We start from the raw sequence: 13290 nt of genomic DNA, 5'->3' as shown, positions 1-13290 counted from the left end.
AATCTTAAGTTCTTTAAAATTACCAACTTTCGAGAAATAGAGTCGAATTTTTCTAGGAACCTCCAAAACAAAATCTGAACATACGTACAAGTCCAAAATCATCATCCCTACTGGAACAATCAAAATTCTATTCTGAGTCCGTTTAACCAAAAGTTAAACCTTGGTCAACTCTTCTGACTTAAAGCTTCCAGATCGAGGGTCATTTTTCCAAATCAATTTCGAGCCACTCGAAAAACGAAAACAGACCAGACACGCAAGTCATAATACATCATATGAAGCTATTCAAAGTCTCAAACCAGCGAACATAACGTTAAAGTTCAAAATGACCAGTTGGGTCGTTACACACTAAATCATCAATCAAAACCTAATTTATTACTGAATCAAAGAACGCTAATAAAAATACTAAAAATAAGTAGCAAGTTAAATTACCAGGATCACTACCAATACTTCCTTCTATTAAGGGTCGGAAGTAATACTCCACAGAAAAATTAAAAGAGAAATAATTATGAAAAAGGCCATCAGTCAATCCATTTTGTTGCATAATAATTTCTCAAATATATTTTACTGTTACTATTTTAAAAGTCAGCTGTTCTTACTTTCTCTTTAACCACAATTATTCAAATACGTCTTCAAATATTTTCGGATCACAATGGTCACGTGTATTACAGTGATTGGACTAGTAAACTATAAATTGAGCAGGCCTAACGTCATAGTTCAAAGCACTAAAAATATTTTTATTGAAGCCTTTTAATTTCTTCCCATTATCTTATTCTGTTTTTTAACGAATAATTTGATCCAAAGATGCCTTACGGACAGCTTGAAGTTTATGTGGCAAATGCCAGAGGCCTTGATGACACAAATTGGCTAAGTAAGTTTCTCTCTAACTCCCTTACGGTCAGGCATGCAAATTTTGCTTACATAATATGCAAGAGGAACCTTGATCAGAATCTTACAAACATGAATTTTTCATGCTCACTGCACAGCCCAAGATGATTTTTTTGTCAAGTATATGGCAGAAATAAATAATATAAAAAGAGCGCCAGTATAAAGATCTTTATTAGTGTGTAAATCAATTGTATACCACCATTGATAAACATCAGAATAAGCGATATTCACAGACCAAGAGTATCCTCTCGAGTAAATCTAACAAAAAAATATAGGATCCTTTGATTTAATTTGCCTTGTCTTCTTTGTATAATACATGTGTAACTCTATCAGTTTTTGTAATTTTTTTGAAAATCTTTTTGACGTTAAAGTGAATTCCTTAGGGTTATCACCTTCAGCTGGGGTATTCAATCCTTCCTGTTGTAAATAATCTGAACAAAATAAAAAACATACATATAAATAAATTGAAGTTTTGACTCCACTTCTTAGTACGTTATTAATCCTTCATCACGGATTAAAGAATTTAATGTTTTTTTTTTTCAAATTTCAACAGCTGATATGAATCCTTATGTGGTTGTCACCTGCCGTACTGAAGAGAAGAAAAGTAGTACTGCATCAGGTTTGTAGTTAATTAACTTGGATTAACATTTAAATTTTATTGTATCCCACCTATGTTTGTAAAAAAAAAATGTTAGTGCAAAAATTCCTTATACTTTCAGTATATATAAATTAAAATTCATAACTCAATAATAAGAGCGGCTTTTTGCAGGTGAAGGATCCGACCCTGAGTGGAATGAATCCTTCCTCTTCACCATCACTCGTGGTTGTGACGAGCTTCACATCAAACTTATGGATGAAAACACATTCCAAGATGACGATTTCCTAGGAGAAGCAACGTTAATAATCTCCTTTATTATATTCATTAATATTTTTTTTTTATGCAGTTAAACAACGTTAATAATGTTGTTTTTTGTTAATTGAAAATAGAATTTCCTTGGAAGAAGTGTTTCGTGAAGGAGAAGTGGGATCAACCTCTTATCAGCTTTACAAGGATGACGAAGATTGTGGATCCATCAGACTTGGCCTCACTTTCACTCGTGAGGAGGTAATAGATTCGTCAATTATAAAATTATAATTTTCACTATTAGTTATACCATGTTACTTACTATTTATAACTTGTTTCTACCATATAAAATGTGTACGTACTATTTATTCTAAATTATCAATTAACATTTATTATATAGATTAATCTGAAATAATCTAAGTATCAGATTATATAATTTTTTTTTTACTGTCAATGCATGAACTTAAACCTTTTTAATTAGTCAAAGAACAAGACTGATCAATTTTGTTTTTCATTACTTGCAGAGGGATGAATGTGACGAGGATTACTAATTTCTGCTGTCTAGCCGAGGAGTTTGAGTTTATGGAAGGGTCGTTTGGTTACCTGTACTATAACAAAATTTAGTCCTAGAATAAATTATGAAATGATAGTGAATTCTTTTTGTTCAGTTATCATGTTCTTGTATTCGTGCGAATAATATATGCATTTAGCTATGCGATAATTTTTGTATTATTTTATATTGAATGTAACGTGAAATAAAGACACACGTGTTAGCAAAAATACCATTTGTGTCATCAAGTTGTTAATTAGTTGACTATTGATACCTCTTTTGTTTATCAAGACTCTATTTAGCCAAAGAGAACCCGCTCTAATACCAATTGATGTTTTATACTTCAATTTCACACAAGAGGGATGGGTGATTTGTGTGGTGTCCAATTTTCGTGTGCACTGATTCTAGAAGGACCTGGTTCTTCTAAGTGTTCCTTATACTACTGTTGCGGAAATAGTAAATGCGGAAAGTAAAGAACACAAGTATTTTTACGTGGAAAACACCCGGCTCAAAAGGTGAAAAAATCATGACCTACTACCCAGTAGGATTTTTCCCAATACTTCACTAAATCAATGACCACGACCTAAGGATTAACTCTAATTCCGTTGTGGCAACCATCCTCTAACTGTTGCGACAACTTCTAGTTAACTCTAACTTGAATACTCAGAGTACCTAATACAATTGCTTCTAGATAAAGATGAAAGATACAACTTGAAAACACCTACTACAATTGAACTAGAATAAAAGACAGACGCTTGGAACTGGTTCTTCTATCTGGTTCATATAGCTTCAGGTTCGCACACTTGAATCACACAAGAATTATTTGCAAAATACCTTGCTATTTTGCACTCAACTCATGTTTAACTTCAGCTTTTGTGTGTACCTGTAGAATGAGAACATCCTGTAATTTATAGAGTAGAATAAGAAATAACTAGAGTTCTAATGCTACTCGTCCTTGGTGGAAGAGTTCTAGTTATCTACAACTTCTAACTCCTCCCTTATCTTGGATAGTGTTCTCTTTGAGTAAGGGGTCCTTCTCCTTATCAATTATGCAACCTTTTAGATTAGGAGATATCAGATATAACAAGTTAAGCTTATCTCCTTCACGTGCATCCCTTGTGCTCGAATCTGCCCGTGTCTGTGTACACAAGGGATGGACCTGGTTCATGCCTGAGTTCTATTGTCAATATTCAAAACAAACTTTACTTGGGCCAATAAATTCTCCCTTTTTGATGATGACAAACTCTGTGCTTTTCATAAGCATAAGCCATGTTTCAACTCAGCTCAACATCAACACAATGTTAGAACATTTTACCTTTTTCAAGTCACTTATCATCAAGGACCAGGTTCATTAGGTTATAAACATCACAGTCCAAAGTAAAAGCATAACCTAATTCCCCCTTTTGGCATCATCGAAAAGTTGCATAATAATGTTAGATAACCAGATTTTAATTGAAATTACTCATCGCCACTGGGGCTACTTCAAATGCAATCATGGAGTCAAATATCATCGATCAATCTAAGGATATTAGCCATCTAAGAAATATCAACAAACAGTTATAACAAAAATAATGAATTTCATTGATTGATAAGATCCTACCACAAAGTATAAAAATAAATAAAAACACTGGATCATGAGCAAAAGAAGCAAAAAAAAATCCCGAACTGGGTCACTGGTTGATCTACACTAGGCTAGGAGGCTTAAGGCTGTGAAGAACCAGGTTCTTGGTTTTTGGCTTGGAGCAATTTTAGCATATCCTGAAGAATTCCATCATTCTTCTCGTTTTCTTTTTCCAGCTCAGCTCTGAGAGCATCTCTCTCAGTCTCCACCTCTGCTAACCTCTTCTTCAACCTATCAATCTCAAAATCCTTAGCCCCACTTTCTTGCACCAAAGCTCGCACTTTGCTGTTCACTGGTATCTTTTTGGATAAACCAGGTTCTTTGGGAGTGGTTTGGACTTCATAGTCACAAGTAGTTAGAGTGTTTTCTATGATCCTTGCTTGTACTAACTTCCCATTTCTTGATGGATACCTTGAAATGTGCAAATACAGCCGTGAGAATAAAGCCATAGGGTATGGCGTGAGTTTTGGTGCCATTCAGAATCCTATCAAGAAGTTGGATGATGAATCCAGGCCAATTGATTTGCCTCCCACTGTCCAAACATTCCATAAGGACCATGTACATGAATGTGGTAATGTGCCTCCTTTCCTTCCTTGGCAGCACATATTTGTTAACAAATTCGAACAACACTTTGTCGTGGCTTCATCTCCCTTTTGTAAATAGCTTTGGGCTCAAGCTCCTCTTTATTGTCACCAAACTTCCTAGTAATGGCAAGGGCAGTAGGGAGATTCTCTAGACTTGGCCATTTGAGCTTCTTATAATCATTGTACCCTGGAGCAGGTACACCTAAGATCTCTCCCAGTTCTTTATCATCATAAGTCACTGTCACCCCCTTTACCACACTGGTGACCCTACCATCTTTGATCTCACAGTTTGCCATGAACTCCACAATCTCAGTTTTACCTAGCCTTCCATCCATCTGAATGACCTTGTCCTTCCAACCTTGCAATTGTAACTTCTTCTGCAGCAGTAATATACATTCCTCCTCCAAGTCCCTGAGGAGTATGCTTTTAAAGATGGTTCTCTTCCCAAACTTGACCATCTTGTCCTTCTCAGCATTAGATTCTTCTTCTTCTTCTTCTCCACTCCATTCCTCTTCTTCCACTATTTTTACTTTTCTTGGTTTCAATGCAGACCTGGTTCTTTTAGCCAAAGTGGATAGCTCCGTAGACTTTGTTTTTGAAACAAATTTCTTTGAGGAAGTCTTGTCTTTCTTTGCCTTTGGAGTCACAACCTCCATTTCTTCTTTCTTCTCTTCATCCTGAAGAACCAGGTCTATCTCGTCAATTTTAACTGCCTCAACAGGCTGAACCGCCTTCTTTTTTCCTTTAGCAGCAGCTTTTCTTTTACTTTCTTCTAAGGTCTTTCCCAGTTCAGCCTCACTCTACTTCTTCTGACTCCTTGTAGTTCTTCCTCTTGTAGTATGAATCTTTACAGGGATAGAAGAGACAGTCTTTCTCTTCTTGTTTGCCCTAGCAGTGCCTGGAACTTTGACTCCTGAACTCCTTTTCTTTTTGGGATTGTAACTGTCATTCACCCTTTTTAGTAGGTTTGCGAGGGTTTCCTGCTCAGATGGAACAGATTCTTGAGCATTTTTCTCTAATCGGACCAACCTTTCAGTAGGTTCTCCAGACTCACTTCCCCTGTTTTTCTCACACTCTCTTCTTCTCCATCAGATTCCTCACTCCAAACTACCATAACACCTGATTTTTTAGTTAAACCAATAGGAGTGGGTGAAGAATCAACCATTCCTTTTCCCATACCTCTCACAACACTTCGAGCACCCTCACTCTCTTATTCTTTTCTCTTATCATTTTTACCACCAACCTTTTCAGACTCAGTAGTTTCAACACCTGCCACAGTTCCTACCAAAACAAACCTAGTCTCCAGATTTGTAGCAACCACATAAATAATTTGAGGAGTAACTTTGGGGCCAGAAGTTACCTACTCTATTTCAGAAAAAACCGTTTCTTCCCCCTCAGTAGCAGACTTGAATGATTCATCAGATTTCTGGGGTTCTTCTTCTCGACTTGCTTCTAAGTTTTCATTAATTTTCTCGAGTTGTTCTTTACCCGCAACAACCTTGCGAGCTAGCATCTTGACTCTTCTTTCCTTATACATGGGCGTGGTTAACGGTGTGATAGATGGTGTGGGTGTGAATATTTTGGGTGGTGATGAGGGATTCTCAGAAGGGTTTGCCATTTCTGTATTTGGAAATTTTGGGAAAATGGGTTTGTGTGTGTTTTGGAAGATGAGAGAAGAAATAAATTCTTGACGGCTTGAGAATTAAGAAGTGAGGAAGTAACTGAGGCCTAATCAATTTAAAGTGGAAGTGTTTGATTGGGTAACGACGGCCTTTGTAGAAGTCTAATCAAACTGGAATTCAGTTTGAAAAGACGTTGAAAAGTGTCCCTAGAATCTAGGCACTTAATGTGGTTTGGACTCTATTGAATATAACTGGTCCATTTCGTAACTGATAAGATCAAGGGGTTTAGGATTGAATGGGACTCTCTTCTTGATCATAATCCAAATATAATTATTTCAAAATATGCAGAGTGGAGAATACGTACCGAGTAATCTTGATGAACCTGGTTCTTCACTGAGAATGCTCTTATGTAAGTCTGAATTTTCTAAGAAAATAGAGATAATATCATTATAGATTTAATAACTCATTTTAGAACGTGGCACAGGAGTATACTGATGAAAGTATGAGACTGAGCAAAATCTAATCTAATTATATACAAAAATTCACAATTTTTCTAACCAATTTTTGAGTTAGAACTGGTTCCGTTTAGGTGATCTTAATCATCCCTAATTCTAACTTTTTCCTTTCAAAGTGATCTCTACTTGGAGCTTTTGTGAAGATGTCAGCTATTTGCTTGTCAGTAGCACAAAATTTTACAGTGATCAAACCTTTTTCATAATTGTCCCTTAAAAGTGATGCCTAATATCTATGTGCTTCGTTCCCTTGTGATGAACCGGGTTCTTGGTCATACTAATTGCACTATTATTATCATAGAATATGGGGATACAACTCAGATTGAGCAGTAGATAAGGCCACATAATTTTGCTTTTTGGTGGCCCAAGACACAAGACATGAGCCTAGAAAGTGTGCCATACCTGAAGTGCTCTTTCTGTCCACAAGAAAACCTGCATAATCAGCATCAGCATATCCCACTAGATTAAAATTACTACCTTTTGGATACCATAGACAAAGGTCAGTGGTGCCTTTTAGGTATCTCAAGATCCTCTTGACAGCAGTCAAGTGAGACTCATTTGGATTTGCTTGAAATCTAGCATAGAGGCCCACACTCAAAACAATGTCAGGTCTGCTAGCAGTGAGATACAACAAAGAGCCAATCATTCCCCTATACAACTTCTGATCAACAGATGAACCAGGTTCAACTACATCTAATTTTGTGGTTGTTGCAATAAGAGTGTCAATTTCTTTGGAATCTTCCCATTTAAAACCTTTTAAGCAGCTCTTTCACACACTTTTGCTGATGGATCATAGTTCTATTTGAGTTTTGTTTAATCTGTAAGCCTAAAACAAAATTAATCTCACCCATCATACTCATTTCAAATTCACTCCCCATTAGTTTAGCGAATTCTTTACTTAACTTATCAGTAGTTTCTCCAAAGATTATATCATCAACATATATCTGAACTACCAAGAAATCTTTACCCTTTTTTTTAAAGAATAAAGTATTGTCAATTTTACCTCTCTTGTAGCCATGCTCAAGCAAAAATTTTGATAATCTTTCATACTATGCTCTTGGAGCCTGCTTTAGCCCATAAAGTGCCTTGTCAAGCTTGTACACATGATCAGGACATTCCTTTCTTTCAAAGCCTGGAGGTTGCTTAACAAACACTTCTTCCTTTAGATAGCCATTGAGGAAGGCACTCTTGACATCCATCTGATGGAGAGTGAATTCCATGTAAGCAGCAAATGATGTGAGGAGTCTAATTGCTTCCAGTCTTGCAACAGGAGGAAAGGTCTCGTCATAGTCTATGCCCTCCGCTTGACTATATCCTTGAACCACCAATCTTGCCTAGTTTCTTGTAACTGTTCCATCTTCATCAAGTTTGTTTTTGAAGACCCATTTTGTGCCAATTACTTATCTGTCCTTGGGTCTTTGTACCAGATGCCAAACTTGACTTCTCTCAAATTGGTTGAGTTCATCTTGCATTGCATTCACCCAGTCTGCATCCTGCAAAGCTTCAACAACATTTTTAGGTTCAATAAGAGATAGAAAAGCATCAAAAGCACAAAGATTCTTCAACGAAGATCTGGTTTTGATTCCAGAGGTTGGATAAGTAATTATGGTCTCAATGGGATGAGAACTTTGATACTTGTAAGGTTTTACAACTAACTTGTTTCCCTTAGATATTCCTTCAATATTTTGTTGCTGAGGAACAAGTTCATGGACAGGTTCCCTTGAGGTTTGAGGATCATTTCCCCTTTGTTCAGTTTACCCTGTCAAGTTGCCCTGGGTGGAAGGACATGTTTCGTCCCCTGTTCTTACTTCTGGTGCAACTTCAGTCTGGGTTGTGGTTTCATTTGAGTTTCTCACCAGCCTAATTGCTTCATCATCATGTTCCTACCTCTTAGAAAGAATGTTAGTTTCATCAAAAACCACACGTACACTTTCTTCTACACACATAGTTCTTTTGTTATAAATCTTATAAGCTTTACTATGTGAAGAATATCCCAAGAATACTCCCTCATCACTTCTGGGATCAAACTTACCTAGGGAGTCTTTACCATTATTGTGCACAAAACATTTGCATCCAAATGCCTTAAGATGGGATATATTTGGCTTTCTCCCTTTAAGTAACTCATAGGGAGTCTTCTCTACAAGAGGTCTAGTCATGCACCTAGTTATGATGTAACATGCAGTGTTCACAGCTTCTGCCCAGAAACTATGGGGCAGTTTACTAGAAAGAAGCATAGTCCTAGACATATCTTCAAGTGTCCTATTCTTTCTTTCAACTACTCCATTTTGTTGTGGAGTCCTAGGAGTAGAAAAATTATGATCTATGCCATGCTCATCACAAAATTCAGCAAATTTAGCATTCTCAAATTTAGTACCATGATCAGACCTAATTGATGCAAGTTGATTACCTAGTTATTTCTGAGTTTTTCTAACAAAAGAAATGAACATGTCAAATGCTTCATCTTTAGATGTTAAAAACAATGTCCAAGTAAACCTAGAGTAATTATCAACAAGTACCATCACATATCCCTTACCGCCTCTGCTTAATGTTCTCATTGGTCCACAAAGATCCATATGGACCGGTTCCATCGTCCTGGTGGTACTTACCACTTTCTTGCTTTTAAAAGAGGATCTTACCTGCTTCCCCCTTGCACAAGCTTCACAAACATTATCTTCCTTGAACTTAATGTTAGGCACTCCTATCACTAAGTCCTTGGAGACTAGTTTATTGAGTTGATTTAGACTAGCATGTCCAAGTCTCTTGTGCAAAAGGAGGGGATCATTATCCAACACAATTAAGCAAGTGAGTTCATTTTTTGAAAGGGTGGACAGATCTACAACATATATATTGTTCACTCTTGATCCCTGCAAAACAATCTTATCAGTGGTAAGATTAATCACAAAGCATTTGGTAGAGGTAAATGCTACCATGTTACCTCTATCACACAACTGTGATACATTTATTAGAATGTACTTCAGTCCATCTATCAAGTAGACGTTCTCAATAGAGTGAGAATAGGTCTTACCTACCTTTCTAACCCCAATGATCTCACCTTTTTTCCCATTTTCAAAGGAGACATTACCTCCTTTAAGGTCCTCAAGTGAAAGGAACTGATTTTTGTTTCCTGTCATATGCTTTGAGCAGCCACTATCCATTTACCATATTTGACTGTTCCCCTTCACTTGGACCTGCAAAAGGAAATCAGAGGTTAGTCTTAGGAACCCAAACTAGTTTGGGTCCCTTTGTATAGGCAAAATGAGGAATCAAATTCTTTTTAGTCCAACTTGATAGCCTATTCTTCCCTTGAACAAATTCTTTATTCTTTTGACTTGCCTTTTCTTTTGCAGTGCATTCACTTTTATAGTGACCTATTTTACCACAGTGTGTGAAAATCTTGTTCTTAGGAAGTGTGAGGTACTTGCTTTTGGGATCCCATTTAGGTGCCATATTCCCAAATCAAAGTCCTCTTCTATTGCTACTATGGTGTTCTTGTAGCCATGAAAGTACATCAGAGGACCTGTTCCATTTACAAGTTATGTTTAGCTCATGCTTGAACTTTCTTAGATCATCCTTTAGGATTCTCACCAGCTCGTCCCTTTTATACAACTCATCTTTCATTTTTCCTACATTTTCTTCTAGAGTGAGTTGTGCGTGATCAGTTTTCTTTTTACCTGTTCCTAATTTCAGTTTTAGATTTTCAGATCTAGGTTCTAGAATAGTTAAGTCAAGTGCATGAACCTAGTTTTTCAGTACAGTATTTTCACTTACAGTCTCACTAGCCCTAAGTTCCAGGTTTTTGTACTTAGCCTTCAAAATCACACATTCTTTAGACAACTATTCTTTTTCATTATTTACATCCTCAGATTCATCAATTAGTTCTAGAAGTAACTCAGATAACCTTTCTTTAGACAAAAATTTAATCTTGTCTTTATGATGAATTACACTTACCTCAGTTTCTTCATCACATTCTCCAATGGCCATAAGTGCTTGTTCATCCCTATCATCATGTGAGCTTTCTCCCCAAGCAGTGACCATAGCCTTGGTTGATCCTTTGCTTTTCTTGGGTTGAACCTGTTCCTTCTTCCTGTTCCTTCGTTCAGCTCTTTCATTCTTTCATTCAATTTCCCATTGAGGAAAGTTCTTGATATGGTGATCAGTTTTTCCACACTTGTAGCATCCATCGTTGGTTTGCTTCTCAGGAATTTTGACTTATTATAGCTTCCACTTCTTGAAGGACCCTTTCCTCTCCTCAGGTACTTCTTGAATTCCTTGGTGATCATAGCCATTTCGTCATCTTCTAGATCAGAACCTTCAGTGATTCTGAGTGCCAGACTTCTTTCTTTCTTAGGTACATCTATTTTCATGGTTTGTCTCCTAAGTTCATAGGCAGTAAGATTTCCAATTAATTCATCCAGTGGGCGAGTGGAAATATTCTTTGATTCCTGAATGGCAGTGATTTTGCTTTCCCAAGTAATAGGCAGGACCCTTGTCAATATCTTCTCGACTCTATCTTCTTCAGGAATAATACTTCCAAGAGATTTTAGTTCATTTGTCAATGTAGTGAACCTTGTGTACATATCTTGAATGGTTTCTCCTTCCTTCATAGTAAAGTTCTCATATTGAGAATATAGTAGAGTTCCTATGGATCTCTACACCTGAGGTGTTCCTTCATGAGCCACTTGCAGAGTGTCCCAGATTTCCTTAGCAGTGGTACAACTTTGGATTCTGCTGTACTCATCTGGACCAAGTCCACAAATAAGTCATTTCTTGGCTTTAGCATTCTTCTCCCATTTCTTTAAGTCCTCAGCAGTGCAATCAACTCTTGTCTTTGGCACCTCTACTCCTTCGGCATTTATCTTCAAGGTAGCCAGTGGACCATCGGTGACAATGTCCCATAGCTCATAGTCCTCTCTTATAATGTGATCTCTCATCCTGTTTTCCACCAAGAGTAGTACTGGACATTAAAAGGTGGTGGACTAGCAGTGAATTTCCCTTCCCAGTTTCCAGGTGGTGCACTCATCTTGATCTTTTCCTAAGGTGTTAGCCTCTTCAAGGATAACCTCACTCTGATACCAATTGATGATTTATACTTCAATACTACACAAGAGGGGGGGATTTATGTGATGTCCAAGTTTCACATGCACTGATTATAGAAAGACCTAGTTCTTCTAAGTGTTCATTATACTACTGTTGCAGAAATAGTAAATACAGAAAGTAAAGAACACAAGTATTTTTACGTGAAAAATACCCGGCTCAAAAGGTGAAAAAACCACGATCTACTACTCAGTAGGATTTTCCCCAACACTTCACTAAATCAATGAGATAAAACAGCATTTACAAAACTCTTTGTAAACCTAAGGATTAACTCTAATCCCGTTGTGGCAACCAACCTCTAACTGTTACGACAACTTCAAGTTAACTCTAACTTGAATACTCAGAGTACCTAATACAATTTCTTCTAGATAAAGCTGAAAGGTACAACTTGAAAATATTTACTACAATTGAACTAGAATAAAAGACAGACGCTTGGAGCTGGTTCTTCTATCTAGTTCATGTAGCTTCGGGTTCGCACACTTAAATCACACAAGAATTATTTGCAAAATGCCTTGCTATTTTTCTCTCAACTCACGTTTAACTTCATCTTTTGTGCATGCCTGTAGAATGAGAACATCCTGCAATTTATAGAGTAGAATAAGAAATAACTAGAGTTCTAATGCTACTCGTACTTGGTGGAAGAGTTCTAGTTATCCACAACTTCTAACTCCTCCCTTATCTTGGATAGTGTTCTCTTTGAGTAAGGAGTCCTTCCCCTTATCAATTATGCAACATTTTCGATCAGGCGATATCAGATATAACAAGTTAAGCTTATCTCCTTTACGTGCATCCGTTATGCTCGAATAAGTCCGTGTTTGTGTACACGAAGGATGGACCTGGTTCATGCCCGAGTTCCTTTGTCAATCTTCAACACAAACTTTACTTGGGCCAACAGGTTTTTTATAGGCTATAGCTGTATTAAATTTTGCATTCAGTCTTGTTGGCAAGACTTTGAGCTTTCTTAATGATGCACGTCTTGCATTTGCTATGGTAAGGTAATGGATCCTCGTAAGTGTCATATTTTACTGCACATCTAGCCTTCAAACTAATATCATCAAAAGGCAATTTTCTTACTGAATCCTCCACACAAGAAAGGACATCTTAAAAGGGATATATTTTTGCCAAATCTTCTTAAAGAAATGCGATTTAGCACTATTTGCCTGATCAAATTCCAAGATGAAGCAGCGGTAAAAGAACCAGTACCACTTGGAACCCAAATAGGTAAATATGGACAGTTAGGATGTCCGATGGTTATGGACTTTACATGTTTAACTAAAGACTCAGGGAAATGCATATGTTCATCCCTGATCATTTGGTTCCTAGGAGGTTCTTCCAAGTGTATGAAACTACGATGAATTATATCATCCCTCACTAAAACAAAGAACAATAACAACAAAACCAGTATAATCTCACAAGTAGGGTTTGAAAAGAGTAGTGTGTATGCAGACCTTACCCCTACCTTGTAAAGGTAGAGAGGCTGTTTCCGATAGACCCTCAGCTCAATGAACAGTGACAAGAAAACAACCAACCATAACAACAATAAGGAAAAGAAAAAGAAAAAACACATTACTAACAAAT

At 37.0% G+C, this 13290-nt stretch overlaps 1 protein-coding gene across 1 annotated transcript; it reads left to right on the top strand.

Moving 5' to 3' along the window:
• Positions 1-732: 732 nt before the first annotated feature.
• Positions 733-2442, top strand: LOC107817741 (elicitor-responsive protein 3-like). Its single transcript, XM_016643605.1, has 5 exons — positions 733-868; positions 1439-1504; positions 1655-1781; positions 1873-1990; positions 2254-2442. The coding sequence occupies exons 1-5, from the start codon at positions 802-804 to the stop codon at positions 2278-2280; spliced, it is 405 nt and encodes a 134-aa protein (XP_016499091.1). The 5' UTR covers positions 733-801; the 3' UTR covers positions 2281-2442.
• The last annotated feature ends 10848 nt before the right edge of the window (positions 2443-13290 follow it).

This window comes from Nicotiana tabacum, chromosome 23 (genome assembly GCF_000715075.1).
Source record: "Nicotiana tabacum cultivar K326 chromosome 23, ASM71507v2, whole genome shotgun sequence".
NCBI lineage: Eukaryota > Viridiplantae > Streptophyta > Magnoliopsida > Solanales > Solanaceae > Nicotiana > Nicotiana tabacum.
The sequence above is the reverse complement of the archived record's forward strand: the minus strand, read 5'-3'. Positions and strand labels throughout refer to the sequence as shown.